This window comes from Tinamus guttatus, unplaced genomic scaffold (assembly GCF_059628265.1).
Source record: "Tinamus guttatus ecotype Peru unplaced genomic scaffold, ASM5962826v1 Tinamus_guttatus_pri_ptg000323l, whole genome shotgun sequence".
NCBI lineage: Eukaryota > Metazoa > Chordata > Aves > Tinamiformes > Tinamidae > Tinamus > Tinamus guttatus.
In genome coordinates, this window is record NW_028288857.1 from 2,627,675 (window position 1) to 2,642,934 (window position 15,260).

At 55.3% G+C, this 15,260-nt stretch overlaps 2 protein-coding genes across 2 annotated transcripts; both read right to left on the reverse strand.

Annotated features, from left to right (window-relative positions):
* Window positions 1–1,230: 1,230 nt before the first annotated feature.
* On the reverse strand, window positions 1,231–3,774 carry FOXL1 (forkhead box L1). The gene is made up of 2 exons (XM_088529122.1): window positions 3,533–3,774; window positions 1,231–2,686 (listed from the first exon to the last, which is right to left on the reverse strand). Exon 2 carries the CDS (start codon window positions 2,522–2,524, stop codon window positions 1,565–1,567), a length of 960 nt encoding a protein of 319 aa, XP_088385248.1. The 5' UTR covers window positions 2,525–2,686; window positions 3,533–3,774; the 3' UTR covers window positions 1,231–1,564.
* A 5,902-nt stretch (window positions 3,775–9,676) lies between these two features.
* On the reverse strand, window positions 9,677–11,498 carry FOXC2 (forkhead box C2). The gene has a single exon (XM_088529123.1). The coding sequence runs from the start codon at window positions 11,187–11,189 to the stop codon at window positions 9,720–9,722; it is 1,470 nt and encodes a 489-aa protein (XP_088385249.1). The 5' UTR covers window positions 11,190–11,498; the 3' UTR covers window positions 9,677–9,719.
* Window positions 11,499–15,260: the final 3,762 nt, after the last annotated feature.

A 15,260-nucleotide genomic window follows, 5' to 3' on the forward strand; every position in this document is an offset into this window, starting at 1 on the left:
CTGGTTCTTCCCATAAGTGATGTTCCCACATGGACTGCAAAGGAACTCATGGTGCCTGCCCCAAGCCTCCACTCAGAACCTCCTCACAACGTGACTATTTGTTTAACTTGCTGTAATACCTGTCTGACTGCATGAGTGGCACTGCGAAAATGAGGGATTTTGAAGCGAGGAACGTTAAACCCTCTCAGCACCTGCACAGCCCTGTAAGTCACAGTGGGGGCACCTGTGGCTCTGCCTGGGCAAAACACCCCCCACTCACTCTTCATCCATCTATGAGCATCTTTCCTGCAGGAAATTCAGCTCCACTTCCCACCCTGCACTTGCCCACAGCTCTTTGCCAAGTGCTGCATCATTTTGCATCATTGCTGGGGTGTTTGTCCTTTCAAGTCCCCCAGAGCTCCCTGTTGCATTAGAGCTTCTGCAGGGACATCCTTTGCCCCAGCTGCCCAGGTGTGGAGGCCAATGTGAGCCCAGAATGAATCAGCCACAGTACTGCACAAAATACTTTTATTGGATATAGGTGTGGTGTCAGAGAGAAAATTGAGAATATAGATTTTTTTTCCCAAAATGGCATTTATCCACTAATATACAAAAAGAATCTATTTATGGCAAAAAGAAATAAGAAATATTCCCGTTTGCTTATAATGTGTCTGGATTCTTCCTCCTTTAAGAAAAATAAAAAGAAAGAAGGAAAGAAAGAAAAAAAATAGTTCATTTCTGTTCATTATTTTTTTTTCTTTTCTCTTTTTTTTCTTCTTTTCCTGGTGATTGTCTGGATTGCCAAGACAGCTACTCCAAAATGCCAGGATCAGCTTCCACGACCCTACATCCACCTTTTCTCTTGGCGGCGTGGGGGGACGTAACTGGTCCCAGCAAGACATGGAAAGTGGCAGCGTCTCCCCGTCCAAGCCGTGGGTGTGCTGGCCCGTCCCCCTCCCTCTGCTTAGCCACATCAACGAGACAGAAATGCTGTCGCGATGCTCCAGGAGCACAAGTGCCGGTCAAAGCAAGCAGGATGCTCGGGAAAACCGCTTATTTCGTCCGCCCTTATTTTCGCTCCGTTCATCCCGGCCACCACGTATTTGTGGGCATCACCCGTGGGCATCCGTGGCGAGACAAAACACAGCCCCCTCCTCCTCCCCCGGCCCCTCTCCCGCAGGGATGAAAGGGGCGGGTTTTGTTATCCATGGAAAAGGGAAGAAAAGCAGAGAGGCGAGAGGCTCGGCAGCAAGCAGGGCTGGAAAACCTGACGGATGCCAAGACTCAACCTGCAGAAGAGACGTGGCGAGGACCCAGGCGAGCGTGGGATCCTGCTGCTCAATCCCCGACGGGAAAGGAAAAACGTTTTACCTGCAAAAAGCCGATCTGGCGGGGGAGGCAATGGCTAAAGAGAGCTCCGCAGCACCACGTGCCTCCAAAATGCCCTGAAATCCTGAGTCACCTTTAACATCATGTTTTGGTCTTTACCCGCTTGGTGAGGTCTGAGTCCGGTCTCTCCCTTCCATCCTGCCCCCGGGCCGAGAGCAGCGACTAGAGTGGAGGGGGAGCACAATTATGGGGGAAACTACTGGAAATTAAATACCGTTTCGGAGAAGTGCAGGGGGAGGCAGGAGAGGAAGGGGATGCCGATGTGATAAAGCCTCCCGTGCACCTGGGAGTCGAGCATGAGCGAGGCGTTGAAAGCGGGCCCGAAGCTGCCGCCGGCGACCAGGGAGCCGCCGAAACAGCCCACGGGGCCCTCGAGAGCCGCCTTGGGGGCGGCCCCGGCGGGGTTCTGCCGTAGCCCGTGCGCCAGGATGCTCTCGATGCTGAAGCTGCGGCAGCGCGGGCCGCCCTTGTGCGACGGGGCGGCGGCGGCGGCCGGGGCCCCCCCCGGCGCGGCGGGCACCGGGGGCGCGGGCTCCCCCCGCGGGGGGCGGCTCTCGGCGGGGGCCGCTTCCCCCCCGCAGCGCCGCCGGCCCCCGCCCGCCGCCGGCTCCGCTCCCGCCGGGCCCCGCCAGCGCCCGCCGCGGCCCTCGGCGCCCGGGTCCGGGCTCTGCCCGCCCGCGCTGCCCCGCAGCCGTCGGGGCTCCTCGGGGGTCGCGGCGCCCCTCGGCTCCGGCGCCCCTGCCGCTTTGGGCTTCCTCTTCCTGCGGCGGTAGTTGCCGTTCTCGAACATGTCCAAGCAGCGGGGGTCCAGGGTCCAGTAGCTGCCCTTGCCCGGGCGGCCCTTCTCGCGGGGCACCTTGACGAAGCAGTCGTTGAGCGAGAGGTTGTGGCGGATGCTGTTCTGCCAGCCCTGCTTGTTGTCGTGGTAGAAGGGGAAGCGGTCCATGATGAACTGGTAGATGCCGCTGAGGGTCACCTTCTGCTCCGGAGCCTCCTTGATGGCCATGGCGATGAGGGCGATGTAGCTGTAGGGGGGTTTCTGCGGGGGGTCCTGCCGGGAGAGCACGCTGCTGGAGGCGAAGCCCAGAGCAGCCGGGAGATAAACCATGGAGGAGCTGCCCACGGGCGAGAGGTGGCTGCCGTAGAGGTGGCTCATCGCGGGTGGGCTCCGCGCTCCGGCTCTTCCCCCTCGGAGCAGGGAGACGGCACCGGGCACGGCAGGAGCCCGGCGAGAGTCCACCGGGGAGCTATTTGTGCGAGCTCAGATCCCAGCCCTGCCTGAACGAGCTCGCTCTGCCTCTGTCCCTGCTTCATAGCTCTTAAAAAAAAAAAAAAAAAAAAAGTTAAATAATTGTTGTAAGTTTGCTATTATATGTTGACTTAGCACTGGAAAATAAATTGTCTCTGATAAACAGTCGTTTGTGTTCTCAGCCCACCCACATTAATTAAAATTTCATTGCTACAAAACTCCAAGCACTCTCCACGTGTCTTGCTGGTACCAGCCAATGGTCTCCGGGTTATTCCTTCATTTGTTTATAGAATTAGTCTGTTGATAAGTCTGCCCACCCAAGACGAATCAAGCTGTGTTTATTTGGAAAAATTTCCGGGCACCCAATATATAAACGCACTGATCTGATGTTTGAAATATCACGTCCACCCTTTGACGCTGCAAGCACACACAGCAGAGCAGGATGTGCACTGCTGGAGCGCGGGGAGGAGCGGGCGAGGAAACCCTGGAGGAAAAGAGGGGTATTAAACAGAAAAAAAAAAAAAGAGCGGGGGAGGAAGGAGATCCATCAGAAGAGAAGCAAATGATGCTGGAACAGGGATGATCCGCAGGAGGGAGGGGAGGGGGATCTGCTTCTATCCCGAGGGAGGGTTATTTGGGCGGGGAGGGTGTCCAGGTACTGGTGGCCACCGGGCGCGGGGGGCAGCGGAGCGACCCGGCCCGGCCCGGGGGAGGTGACCGAGCCCCCGCGGGGCGAAGCGGGGGCTCCCGGGGTGCAGCGAGCTGCATGGAAGGGGATTTGGGGAATTTGGCAGGCTCGGGGAGGTCAGTATTTGTGAACGCGGGCCTGTTGCTTTATATTATGTACTTTCCTGTTTATAACAAGGAGGGGGATTATAACAACTTTACAAGTGCACACAGCTGGCCGGTGCTTACATTAGGAATTTGTGATGCTCTTTTTCTGTATAAACGTCCAGGTTTGGGGCTGTGTTTTCTGTTGTTGGTATGAGTTCTTTTTTTTTTTTTTTTTTTAATTTACTGATGTAACAGTTGTGATCCGGGGCCTCGAGGGATTCCGATCCGGCGGGAGGTGTCGGCTGCATCCCCGGGTCCGGGTGGCTCGACGGGGCGCCCGTTAGACGCTGCCCGCGGAGCATCAGCGCTCGCGGGAAAGGGAAAGGAGGGTTGGATGGTGGGGGTCCGTGTTGTATAAAGCCATGGAAATTAAGCAGAAAGCGTTTCCTGAAGGTCGCGGCTGAACCGGGCTCCCTTCAGCACCAGCTCTGAGGCTATCACCGTCTCTGCTCCTTCGAGAGCACGGAGGATACAGCGCTGGCAGGGCCTGATCCAGAGGCTCCAGCACCCTCTTGTGAGCCTCCTTCATCCTCCCTCCACCAAGGACTGTCTCTTTCCGAGAGAAATAACCCGTCACTGCAGCTCCTCTCCCGAACGTAGGCACCACGGTGGGTTTTTTACCTGGAAAGGAAGAGGTAAAAGCAGGGCCCGGGTGTCCTGCAGCACCCAAGGTGCCCTCCTAGGATCCCCCTGCAGGCTCCCCTTTGGTTTACCAGCTTTCTTGCCCAGTTCTGCTCCTATCCGGCGGTTTCCCGAGTAATCCAACGGGCGAGGACGTTTAGCCCCTGGGGTAAAAACAAACCAGCGTGACCGCTCGGGAGCCGCAAATGGTTCCTAAGTGCTTTAAGATACCATGAGTACACAGAAAATACCGAGGGGGTGTGCGCGGAGGTCGCTTCTCCACGAGGGGCTGGGGGTTCTCTCCGTTCACTGGCTCATCCCAGCCCCGTTAACACCGCCCAGGACGGGAACGCCGCATCCGCACCCCGCCTCGGTGCAGACACGGGACCCGCCGCCTCCCTCATCACCCACCCGGCGTGCGATAAATGCAATAAAACCTCAAGGAAAAGCAAGCGGGGTGGAGGAAGGAGGGCCTGGGGGCCGCCCCTAGCCTCGACGGGGCGGGGAAGGGGTGGGGGGCAACTCTCCTCTGCATCCCCCCGCCACACACACCCCGGCAGCATCCTCGCCCACGAGGGATGAGGAAGAGCCCAATTTAGCTTATTCGTCCCGCACCCTCAAGGCAGCCTGCAAAGGGCCGAGGGTCTCCCCCCACCGCCCTGTACTGCCCTCTTCTCACCTCCGGTCAATTCCTGCCTCCTTGGGACACTCCAAGCACGAATTATTAAAACAAGGAATACTCGCGTGTGTGACAGGGGACGGGCACACGGCCTCCCTTGCTTATGCCCTCACCCGTGTCCCCCGGTAAAATTGTTGCTTCCTGCTTCCTTCCCCTCTTCTCTCCCTCTTTGCGGTAGGAAATCCTTGGAAGCAGAGATGCGGCTTTTCTCTCTGGTCCTTGTTCCCAGCTCATGTGCTCCCTGGTGTCTTTCTCCTGCTCATGTCATTGCTGAAACTCGCTGCTTTATCTGCCCAGGAGCAGCCTTCGAGGGTGTTTGTAACCGGAGAGGCTCCCGGAGCTGCGGGGTGACGGGGGAAGCGAGAGGCTGAACGCGAGCGACGCGGTTTAGAGGGACTTTGTTGTTGTTGCTGTCGTCGTAGCCCTTCCCATGGGCGGAAGACACGCAGGGCCGGTGATGGGCGCCCCTGGGCGGCTTTCCCCTCCTCCCCGACTGACAGGCCCCTCCTAAAGCAGCAGCCAAGAGCCCTGCGTGGTCCCCACCGTGCTGGGCATCAACCTGTGCCCCCCACTCCTGCCACCTGCAAGCTCACCCCGATGCCAGGACTGGCCAGGGCTCAGGGACTGGGGGGAGCCAAATAAGCCAGGAGCATCTGCCTGGCTCCAGCCCTTGGGGGAGTTTCTTCAGAAGAGGCTACAACACTTGTGCATTTCTCCCCCCAGCTCCAGCCCCAGGTTGAAGCCCGTTTCATCATCCTGCTCCGCAGGTTCACCCTAAGCTAAGGCTCGTGGGGCATGGTGGGCAGCAGAACCGCCAGCCCCTCGGCCAGGGCAGAGCACCGTGCAGCTGCAAGGATGCTCGGCATGAGCACCAAGTCAGGAGGGGACAAGTTTCATCCTCTCGCAGCCTCCAGTGCCTGCTGTGCATTTTATGCAAAGTCACCTCTAAAGTAACAGAAGAGGCAGAAGCCTTCCTCGCCAAGATCACCTTCTCCTTTTGCATTGCAGAACCCATCTAAGATGCTCAAGAGGAGACAGAGTGGCTTTTGTATAGGACAGATAGCGTGGTGCCTGTGCTGTGCTTTGGCCTTCCCAAGAACAGTGTGTTTTACCCAGATCCTACAGCACCAGGAGAGATGGCTCAGCTGGGCGGCCTTTCTGAGCACAGATCTTCTCAGCTGCATGGAGAGGGGATGAGCTGGAAAACTCCCGTCCCTTCCCCTTTCAAAACCTGAGCTGTCTGGGCTCTCAGACAGGTTTGCAAATCCACAGGTTAGCGGCAAGGCAGCAATAAAACCCCAAGCACTGGCCTCATCCGCTGCCCGGAACCAAGCTGGACCTGGGCCCAGGGTAACCAGCCATGGAGCAGCCTTCAGCTGGCCCCCGGCGCCAGTTTTGGCCCGGGGTTTGTGCCAGTCTTGGTTGCAAGGACTTGCAGGCCCTGGTCTGGCAGGGTTTGGGCACAGACGTTGTCCTAAGCACTAGGGGACTGGGCTGCCCCTGAGCAAAGGGGTGATTAGAGGGTAGGGAGAACATCGGGAATGAGAAGGGATGTGTTGCGGCCAGGTCGAAGGGACAGGCTGTTCATAGGGGTTCCCAGGGATGCTCTACCCAACGCTGCCTCCTTCCTCCCTCTCTGCCCTGGCCTGGCTTAAATCACCTATCATGAAAAATGTCTCATCACCCCAGTGAGTCACTTCAGACTCCCTCCTCCCTGAACGTGATCACAGGATTTGTGTGGAATCCCCGATGGCTGTGAGGGAGGGTCCCTCTGGATGAACCACAGTGAGGGGAGGCTGCCAGACTGCTGCCTGTTTGAACCCCAAATTTAAGCCCTTAAATAAAGCCTTCTGATGGTCTTTCTTAGGGGTCTGCACCCATCTGCACTGTGCGTCGGATCCGGGTGAGCAGCACCACAGGGGCGCCAGGCCTTAACGGTGCTGCCCGGAGCACCCCAGCCAGCCCCTTAGTTGGTTCTGGGGGAGACAGCGGGAGCTTCTGAGCGGGAGAGGGTCTGAGGAGACCTTCTGCCCCTGTGCCGTGCCAGCCCGGATGGGAACCTCTGTCCTGCAAGCTCCTGGGCCCCTGCTGCTCTCGGCGCCTCAGAGGGCTTCTATTTTTCAGCCAAGTTGCTGAAATCCTGCAATTGCGAAGGCAGAGGGGAGGGGAAACGGCCCGGGCACCTGGCAGACCCCCCCGAGACGGGCCTCCTTGCTGCCACTACCAGCAGCCCCGCCATCCTCAGCTGTGACCGCTGCGACAGGCGCTGCCCCCTTGAAGGGAATCGTCCAGCAACAAGGAAGGACTCGACGGCAGCTGGGGCAGGCACGGGCAGGGATCGGTGCTGGGGGGGTGGACATACCCCTCACTATTGCTATTACCCGTAGCTGGGAGTGGGGGAATGTTTCACCTCGCCTCGATGGGTGCGAGATGGCAAAATAAACAAATAAAGGCGTTGGGAGGACCGCCCTCCCCAACGGGTAGAGAAGGGACCTCTAAGGCTGACCAAGGTGCGAACCCGACGTGGCCCCGACGCGCTCGGAGTCCCCCAGGAACTGTCCAGCAGCAGCGCGGCTCGTGGAGGGGGTGTCAGAGCCAGGGGACAGGAGGATGGGGGACACCCCAGCCCAGAGCCCGTGCTGGCTCCCCCGACAGCCCGAGGGCAAGGGCCGCCCGAGCCCTCCCGGGGCCCCCGGCCCGACACGAGTGGGAAAGCGGCTCGGGAGCGCCAGTGGCAAAAGCTCCGGGAAGGGGGATCTTAGGAGGGGAGAAAAAATCCTTCCCTGCTTTATTTTTATTTTTATCTTTCCCTCTTTAGATTAGCACTTTAGATTTTATTGCAATAAATAAAAGAAAAAAAAAAGAAATAAGAAAAAAAAAGCTGCCCTCTGTGAGCCAGGAAAAATGGTAAGAGTTTTACAAGAATGTTCCTTAAAATACAGATCTAGTGAGCCCGGACGTTTTTTTCTCATTTAAAGCGAGTCTTTCAGTGTGTTTTGCCAGGTTTTCTAGCGCATGTGAAACGCACCCGATCAAAATTAATTTGTGTCATCGATTTTAAGCGCCTGCTACGAGTAGAACTCTTCTGTAACCCAGCGTGGATATTCACCCTAAAATCTGCTGGAGCGGGGCGGGGGAGACTGAGGCAAGCAGAGGGGGGCAAAGGGCGGCCCAAAAATGTCCCCATTCGGCCGCGTTCGTCGCGGACTTTATTGCCCGCCTGTTGTTGGACGGTGCGGAGCCTCTGGGCGATCTCCGCAGCTGCGAAACAAGCGGGGCTTGAAAACACGCCGAAAGTGCAAGATTTTAGGATTATTCTTCGCCAACCCTAGCTGCATTTCTGCAAGTGGGTAAAGTGGCTTTTCGGCGATATGAGGGGAAAAAATAAATAAAAATAAAAGGAAAGTTCGTCGCTCTAACACGACATCTGTCAGAGCTGGGCATTAAGAACAGGAGAGTAAATAGATTTTTAAAAAGAGGTTAAGGCAGCCACATCTTCATTTAAGAGAGTGTTTAAAGATATAAACTCATTCTAAACGAGCCGCTTGCAATATTTAAGCTCGGCTACGAGTTCTGGTTTAAATGACAGCCCGTAGTACCCGCACAAACCGCGGCCCTTCGGCCCTCCTGCAAAGCCGGGGGCCGCTGGCTTGATTAAAACGTGGCAATTTGGGACATCGCGGCGGAGCGCGGGGGGAAAGCAAGCAGGAGGCCCACGTTTGCAGACAGAGCAAGAGAAAAAGCATTTCCCGGGTCAGCAGCTTCCAGCCCCCCTCCTCTCTTTTTTTTTTCTTTTTTTCTTTCTTTCCTTTCTTTCTCTCGCTTTTGGAGGCCCGGGGCAATTGCTTTGCAGGCGCCCTCCACCTGAACCGAAGCTTTCCCAGAGGAATCATCATAAGGAACCTCTAGGCTCCAGGAAAATGACTTTCTTTCAAAAGCAACCAACTCCCCACACGCAGGAAAGGCGAAGGGGAGCAAACTTGCAAAAACAAAAACAAAACAAAAAACATGTATATTTACACACACAGAAGCGTCAGACTTGGAGCAGGGAAAATGAAACAGCATGGATTTATTTTAAGGTAAGTACAACAATTAAGACCACATAAGACAAAACGAACTTTGAAGCAGATTAAAGCAAACAGTCCTCAGGAATGGTCAAGGTGAAATCTATTATACAAAACATCACACGTTGTAAATAATAATTAAAAAAGTATCAGATACTTTGTCCTTTTTTTTTTTCTTTCAAAAATCCACCAGCAAAAATAAATTATTTCCTCGTCTTGAAAAAAAAGAAACTCTAAAAATGAGAGAAATTCTATTGCATAATTGTACACAGAAGAAAAAAAAGAGCAAGGTGAAGAAGAAGAACAAGAAATCACTTGTCATTAATTTGGAAGTTAGAAATTGTTGGGCGACACAAAAATAATCCAGTGAACTCAACTTTAAATATTATATTAATGGCTCTGAAAATTAGCCTGATTAGAAATCGACACATTTTTTACAGCACAACAGAGAACTTAAAAAATACCCAGGACATATAATTATATATATATATTTATATATTTTTCTTTTAAATCGTATAACTGGTCGCTGCGGTATTGGTCCATAACTTATTTTCTGAGACTCCCTATACTTTAGCATATAAAATTTGCCACTTTGCTTAGATAAGACATATATATAGACTTTTTTTAAAGAGCGATCCCTTTTATTTTCAAGTAGAATTTACTTGCCCAGAATTTAGAGGGCCCCGAAGCAGGGCCTGGGATCTGCAAACTCTGTGGTCCCCAGGTCTACCGAGAGCTTGTCCAATCTTTCCCTTACGCAGTTGAAAGCGTTTGTTTGGCGTTGCATTTTTTTATTATTTTTCCTCCCGATTTTTAATTAATATTATTATTGTCGTTATTTTGGTTTTTTTTGTATTTTTTTTTATTTTTTGCGAATGGCCCTAGGCGACGGAGTGGCGGCTACTCAATACTTAGTGCAGTCGTAGGAGTAGGGGGTGGCGTGGCGGTATAGGGAGGGCGCGGACCTATAGGGGAGCTGACAGGCGGAGTTGCTGCTCACCTGGTGGTCGCTGAGCGCGGCGCCCTCCATGCCGAGCCGGTGCGAGGTGAACATGTCGCGCACGTTGGGGAAAGTCTGCTGCTGCGAGCCGAAACCGTGCGCGGGCAGGTGGCTCAGCTCCCCGCCGGCGTTGAGGTACCAGGAGGGTTGCGCGGCCGCGGAGGAGCCGCCGCCGCCGCCGCCGTGGGGGTGCCCGGCGCTCAGGGCGCCCTCCTGCCCCGACGGCAGGCTGAGCGCACCCAGAGGCGACGGGGCGCCCGTGGGCTGCTCCGCCAGGCCCTCCTCGAGCGCCGCGGCGGGCACGCACATGTGGCCCGCCCGCTCGCCGCTGTACAGGCTCATGGCCCGCATGCTGCAGTGGTAGCTCCCACTAGTGTCCAGGGCCTGGCTGCACGCCTGGCTGTAGCCCGACGGCTGCCCCGGCGGGTAGGCGAGCGCCAGGCCGCCCCCGGGCCGCCCCGACGGCGCGTTCAGCGGGCTCAGCTCGGCGGGCGGCGAAGTCCGCAGGGTCATGATGTTCTCCACGCTGAAGCCCGGCAGCCCGTTGCTGGACGGGTGGTGCTCGGGCAGCGAGCCCTCGGGGGACGCGGAGGGCGGCGAGGCGGCGCTGCGGGGGCTGTCCCGCAACGCGCCGCCGCTGGCCGGGCTCAGCGTCTCCACCTTGGTGATCACGGGCAGCTCCGGCGACGCCGTCTCGCTCTTGATGACCACCTTCTTCTCGGAGGAAGGCGCCGAGGCAGAGGAGGAGGAGGAAGAGGAGGAGGCTTCCTTGGGGATGTCGGCGCCGGGCAGCCCGGCCGGCTTGGGCTGCTCCTTCAGCAGCCGCTCCCGGGCCTCCTCCTTCTCCTTGGACACGTCCTTCTTCTTGAAGCGTCTCCGGCGGCGCAGGAAGCTGCCGTTTTCGAACATGTTGTAGGAGTCGGGGTCCAGGGTCCAGTAGCTGCCCTTGCCCGGCTTCTTGTCGTCGCGGGGCACCTTGACGAAGCACTCGTTGAGCGAGAGGTTGTGGCGGATGCTGTTTTGCCAGCCCTGCTTGTTCTCGCGGTAGAAGGGGAAGCGGTCCATGATGAACTGGTAAATCCCATTGAGCGTGATCTTCTTGTCGGGGGCGTTCTGGATGGCCATGGTGATGAGGGCGATGTAGCTGTAGGGCGGCTTCACGAGGTCCTTGGGGGCGGCGGGCTGGTGCGGGTGGTAGGGCCCGTAGGAGCGCCCCATGCCCGCCGCGTAGGGCTCGCCGTGGCCCGAGTAGACGCTCATGGGGTTGGCCATGCCGCCGTACGTGCCCGCCGTCCGGTAATAGTTCTGCTCACTCAGGTAGGGCACCACTCCCAGCGCGTTGGGGTCCGAGACGGAGTAGCGAGCCTGCATCATGGAGCGGGCTTCCCGCAGCGAGCCGACGGGAGCGGAGGAGGAAGAGGAGGAGGAGGAAGAAGGGTGATGGATGCAGGGCCTCAGCCCCGGCGGGGACCCCTCCGCGGAGCACAGAGGGAGAGAGCGGCCGAGGAAGAGTCTCAGACCGGAGCTAAATCCCAGCGCGTCCTTCAGCAGCGGCACCGCAGCAGCATCCTTCAGGTCGCCGGGGGCAGCGCGGTCTCCGGCGGTCTCTCCCTCCCTCCTGAGCACTGTGCTTGTTATTATATGTACAGAATAATACGTGTCGCGGCGGTGGCAGCAACTGCGGCGGAAAGGGAGGCGGGAACGGGAAGGGGGACTGTTCTCGCAGAAGAAAAAAAAAAAAAAAGGAATTTAAAAGGAAGTGGGGGGAAAAAAGTCTTGCGAAAACCCGGTTCTTGTCACAACGGCCACCCGAAGTCCTGCGGAGCCGGCGCGGAGCGGGCGAGCTGCGCTCGGGGCCGCGGCGAGAAGTTTTCAAAACTCTCCGTGCGCCGGGGCGCTTTTAGCGCCCGCCCGCCCCGCCCCGCGCCCGCGCCGCCCACCAATGGCGAGGCGCGCCCGGGAGGCGCCCACCAATGGGAGCGCGGGAGGGCGGGCGGGATGCGGCGGCGCGGCGAGAGCATCACGCGCAGGCACCGGGCGCACACGCGCGTATACCCACATATAGGCACTTACACGCGGGCTGCGGGGCTGAGCGCTTTTCCTCCCTCCGAAATAAAATATAAAATAAAATCAATTAAATCGTAAAAGAAATTTCCCCCGATCTTCTTCTTTTTTTAAACGTTTTGCACAAAAAAAAGAAAGATTTTTTTAAAGTGCTGACTGAGGGATTTCCACACACCATTAAAAACAAAACAAAACGAAACAAAATTTAAACCCTCTAATTTTAAAGCACATTAAGTGCGTCCGGTTCTCTTTGAAAGATCGCGGACGCGCGGGCAGTGCGGAGAATTTCTGCGTTGCGCTGTTAAAATCCGCTCTTCCCAGATAACGGTGGTGTGGATCGCTCTGGGTTTTTTTTCCCCCATTTTTTCCTCTTAAATATATTTATTTTAAAAGAACTAGCTGCTCGAAGCCACGGCGAGGCCACCGGGTCCTTCCCCTCGCCGCCCGCCCCGCAGCTGCGCAGGCACCGGGAGCTCCGCACCCCGCGCCGCGCCGGCTGCTCAAGCGCCGCTGCCCTTCGGAGCGGAGAGGTTTTTTCCGATATTTTCAGGGGCTTTGCGGAAATTTCTTATTCAAGATAAAGCAGAGAAAATAACAGTGAACTTTAGGTGTCTTTTTTTTTTTTTTCACTCTTCGTTCCGGCCATTGAGGCGGATTTTCTGGTGCATGTGAAATCCGCCCCTCTGTCTTTCTCTAATGATTTCATTAGAGGCAATCAAAGTCGCATAATTAGGGACGCATGCTGGCCAAGTGTAAATGCAGGTATTTGGAAAACTGCTGCGAGCTGCCCTGCGCTGCCAGGGAGAAGTGTGGAGCACAACGGCGGAGAAACGATGGGAAGAAACGGTTATTTCCCCCTCCCGCTCCGAAAAAAAAAAGAAAAAAAAAAGGAAAGAAAAGAAAATGAAAAAAAAAAGGAGAAAGGATATATATATTTATATATAGTCATCACAACATCTATTCCGGTTTAAAGAGACAAGATAAGTTTGAAATGAATTAACTGTCATTTCGGCAGGGCTTGTTCCCACTTCCTCCCCCCAAATCCGGCTCCTCCTGATCTGATTTCCAAGTAGTGATCTTTTGGTTTCTTGCACTGTAATTCAGCCCTTCCCTCCGTGCAATTTGTGGGGCTTAGCAAAGTTTTAAACAAAGTCTTTTTTTTTTCCCTCTCCAAAAGTTAGTTTGAGCCTTTGCTGTTCGCTCAGAGGAGAAATCCCCGCTCCGCTCTCAGCCCGCGCCGCAGGGACGCGCGGAGCGAGGCGCAAGCCGTGGGAACCGCGGATTGCTCCTAATTGCCGGCGAATTTCTCCACAGGAAAGAAAACGATTTTATGTGATAATCGAGGGAAAAAAGAGGAGAAGGGCATCTCCTCTAAATGATTGTATCGCTAAAAATTATCTGCGAGAGAGAATTGGTTGGGAGGTTTTCATCGGAGACTGTAAATTTGTCACTTAATTTTGATGGAAATGAATGTAAATGTTCGGAGAGAGTTTCATCAACTAAGTATGTGTCAGGGGGATTTTTGTGAAAACAAAGGGTAATTTTTGCGAACTCTTCTAGTACAATAAACTTTTTTTTTTAATAATTCGAGAATGACTTCACTTTTTTAATCTTCGATTTTCAAATAAACCGCATTTCTCATAAAAAACCTAGGGCGTTTTCCTAGCATTAATAAACACGCCGCATTTCTCAAATAAGATAACATTTTTAAAAGCCAGGAATGTGTAAATGCAAAAGCTGGAGGAAAGAAACCCCTGTGGATTCCTAGGACTGTCCTTTCCTCGGAGCCTGCTACGCTCTTGAGAAATAACTTTTACCAAATCTTACCTCTCCTCAGTTGAAACTTTACCGAGATGAGTTTCTACAGAAAGTCAAGAAGCAGCAAAAGGTCTTTGCTTGCTGCAGCTGCGAACTTTACAGAGAGTGAATCAGTAAATTCGGAAAAGCTCAAACTCCCGTTGCAGGGGGAAAAAATAATCATTAAAAAGGTGAATCAGCCAGATTCCCAAACGAGGGACCCGGAGGAGAGGAGTCCTTCCAAGCAAATAGGAAGAAGGCGCGGGGAAATTTCTGTCTCGTCCCCGGGACGGGCTTTTCCTTCGCCCTTCCTCTCGGGAGCCGCGTTTCTCCGCGCTCCTCCGGCACCCGCGGACGGGGCAGCCGCGGCCTCGGGCTGCGGTGCTCGGTGCTGCGCGCGGGGCTCGGTGCGCGGGGCTCGGTGCGCGGGGCTCGGTGCGCGGGTGCCCGCGGCGAGCGCAGCGCTCACCTGCGCGGAGGGCGCAACCGCGCGGCTTGTGCTGCCCCCCAGGGGCGGCCGCGGGGACTGCACGGCATCAGCACCGGCTCCCCACGCGTCGGGACCGGTCCCGCGTGGGTACCGGCCCCGCGTGCGTGCTGGTTCCGCATGGGGACCGCAGCGCAGGCGGCTGCTCCCGCGGGGTCTGCGGGTTTCGGGGTGCCCTGTGTGTGCAAGGGGGGAGAGGAGAGAGAGAGCCGGGCCAGAAAGAGGAAAGAGGGGAAAAACAGCAAGAGAGAAAGGTAAAATGAAGAGAGCAAATAAGCAAGCAAGGAAGTGAGGAGAAAAAAAAGAGATGGGAATAAAGGCATCAAGTAAGGGCGGAGGGAGGCAAAGAAAAAGAAAGAAGGGGGAAGTAAAGAAAGGGGGGAACGGGAAACAGAGAGAGAAAGAGAAATAAAGAAAGGGAAACAGATTAAAAACAGAGAGGAAGGAAGGAAGGAAGGAAGGAAGGAAGGAAGGAAGGAAGGAAGGAAGGAAGGAAGGAAGGAAGGAAGGAAGGAAGGAAGGAAGGAAGGAAGGAAGGAAGGAAGGAAGGAAGGAAGGAAGGAAGGAAGGAAGGAAGGAAGGAAGGAAGGAAGGAAGGAAGGAAGGGAGGGAGGGAGGGAGGGAGGGAGGAAGGAAGGAAGGAAGGAAGGAAGGAAGGAAGGAAGGAAGGAAGGAAGGAAGGAAGGAAGGAAGGAAGGAAGGAAGGAAGGGAGGGAGGGAGGGAGGGAGGGAGGGAGGGAGGGAGGGAGTTTGCTCTGGCTTGGCAATGCCAACAGTGGTCCCAGTCCACCACTTTTTTTCTTGGCCTCTGCTAATTTTGAGTGCCTTAGGCAGGATCTGCCTTGTGTTTCCAGTGCTAAGTACTGAGCCCTTTTCTAACCTCTTACACGACAGTATTTTTTTTTCTTTTTTCTTTTCTTTAGTGGCTCTTAGCAGCAATTTTGACACTTGGAAGGGAATAACCACATTTATGAGTGATACTGGTGGCCTCATCCACTTCCCTATAAATAGAGACTTCCCACTGACATGGGCACGGCCAGCGCTGAAGTCTGTAACATGTCGGAATAGGGGAGACCCTGGAAAAGCGACTTGGAGCA

Coding starts and splice junctions, on each gene's coding strand:
- FOXL1 (XM_088529122.1), bottom strand. CDS start 2,524: ATGAGCCACCTCTACGGCAGCCACCTCTCGCCCGTGGGCAGCTCCTCC.
- FOXC2 (XM_088529123.1), bottom strand. CDS start 11,189: ATGATGCAGGCTCGCTACTCCGTCTCGGACCCCAACGCGCTGGGAGTG.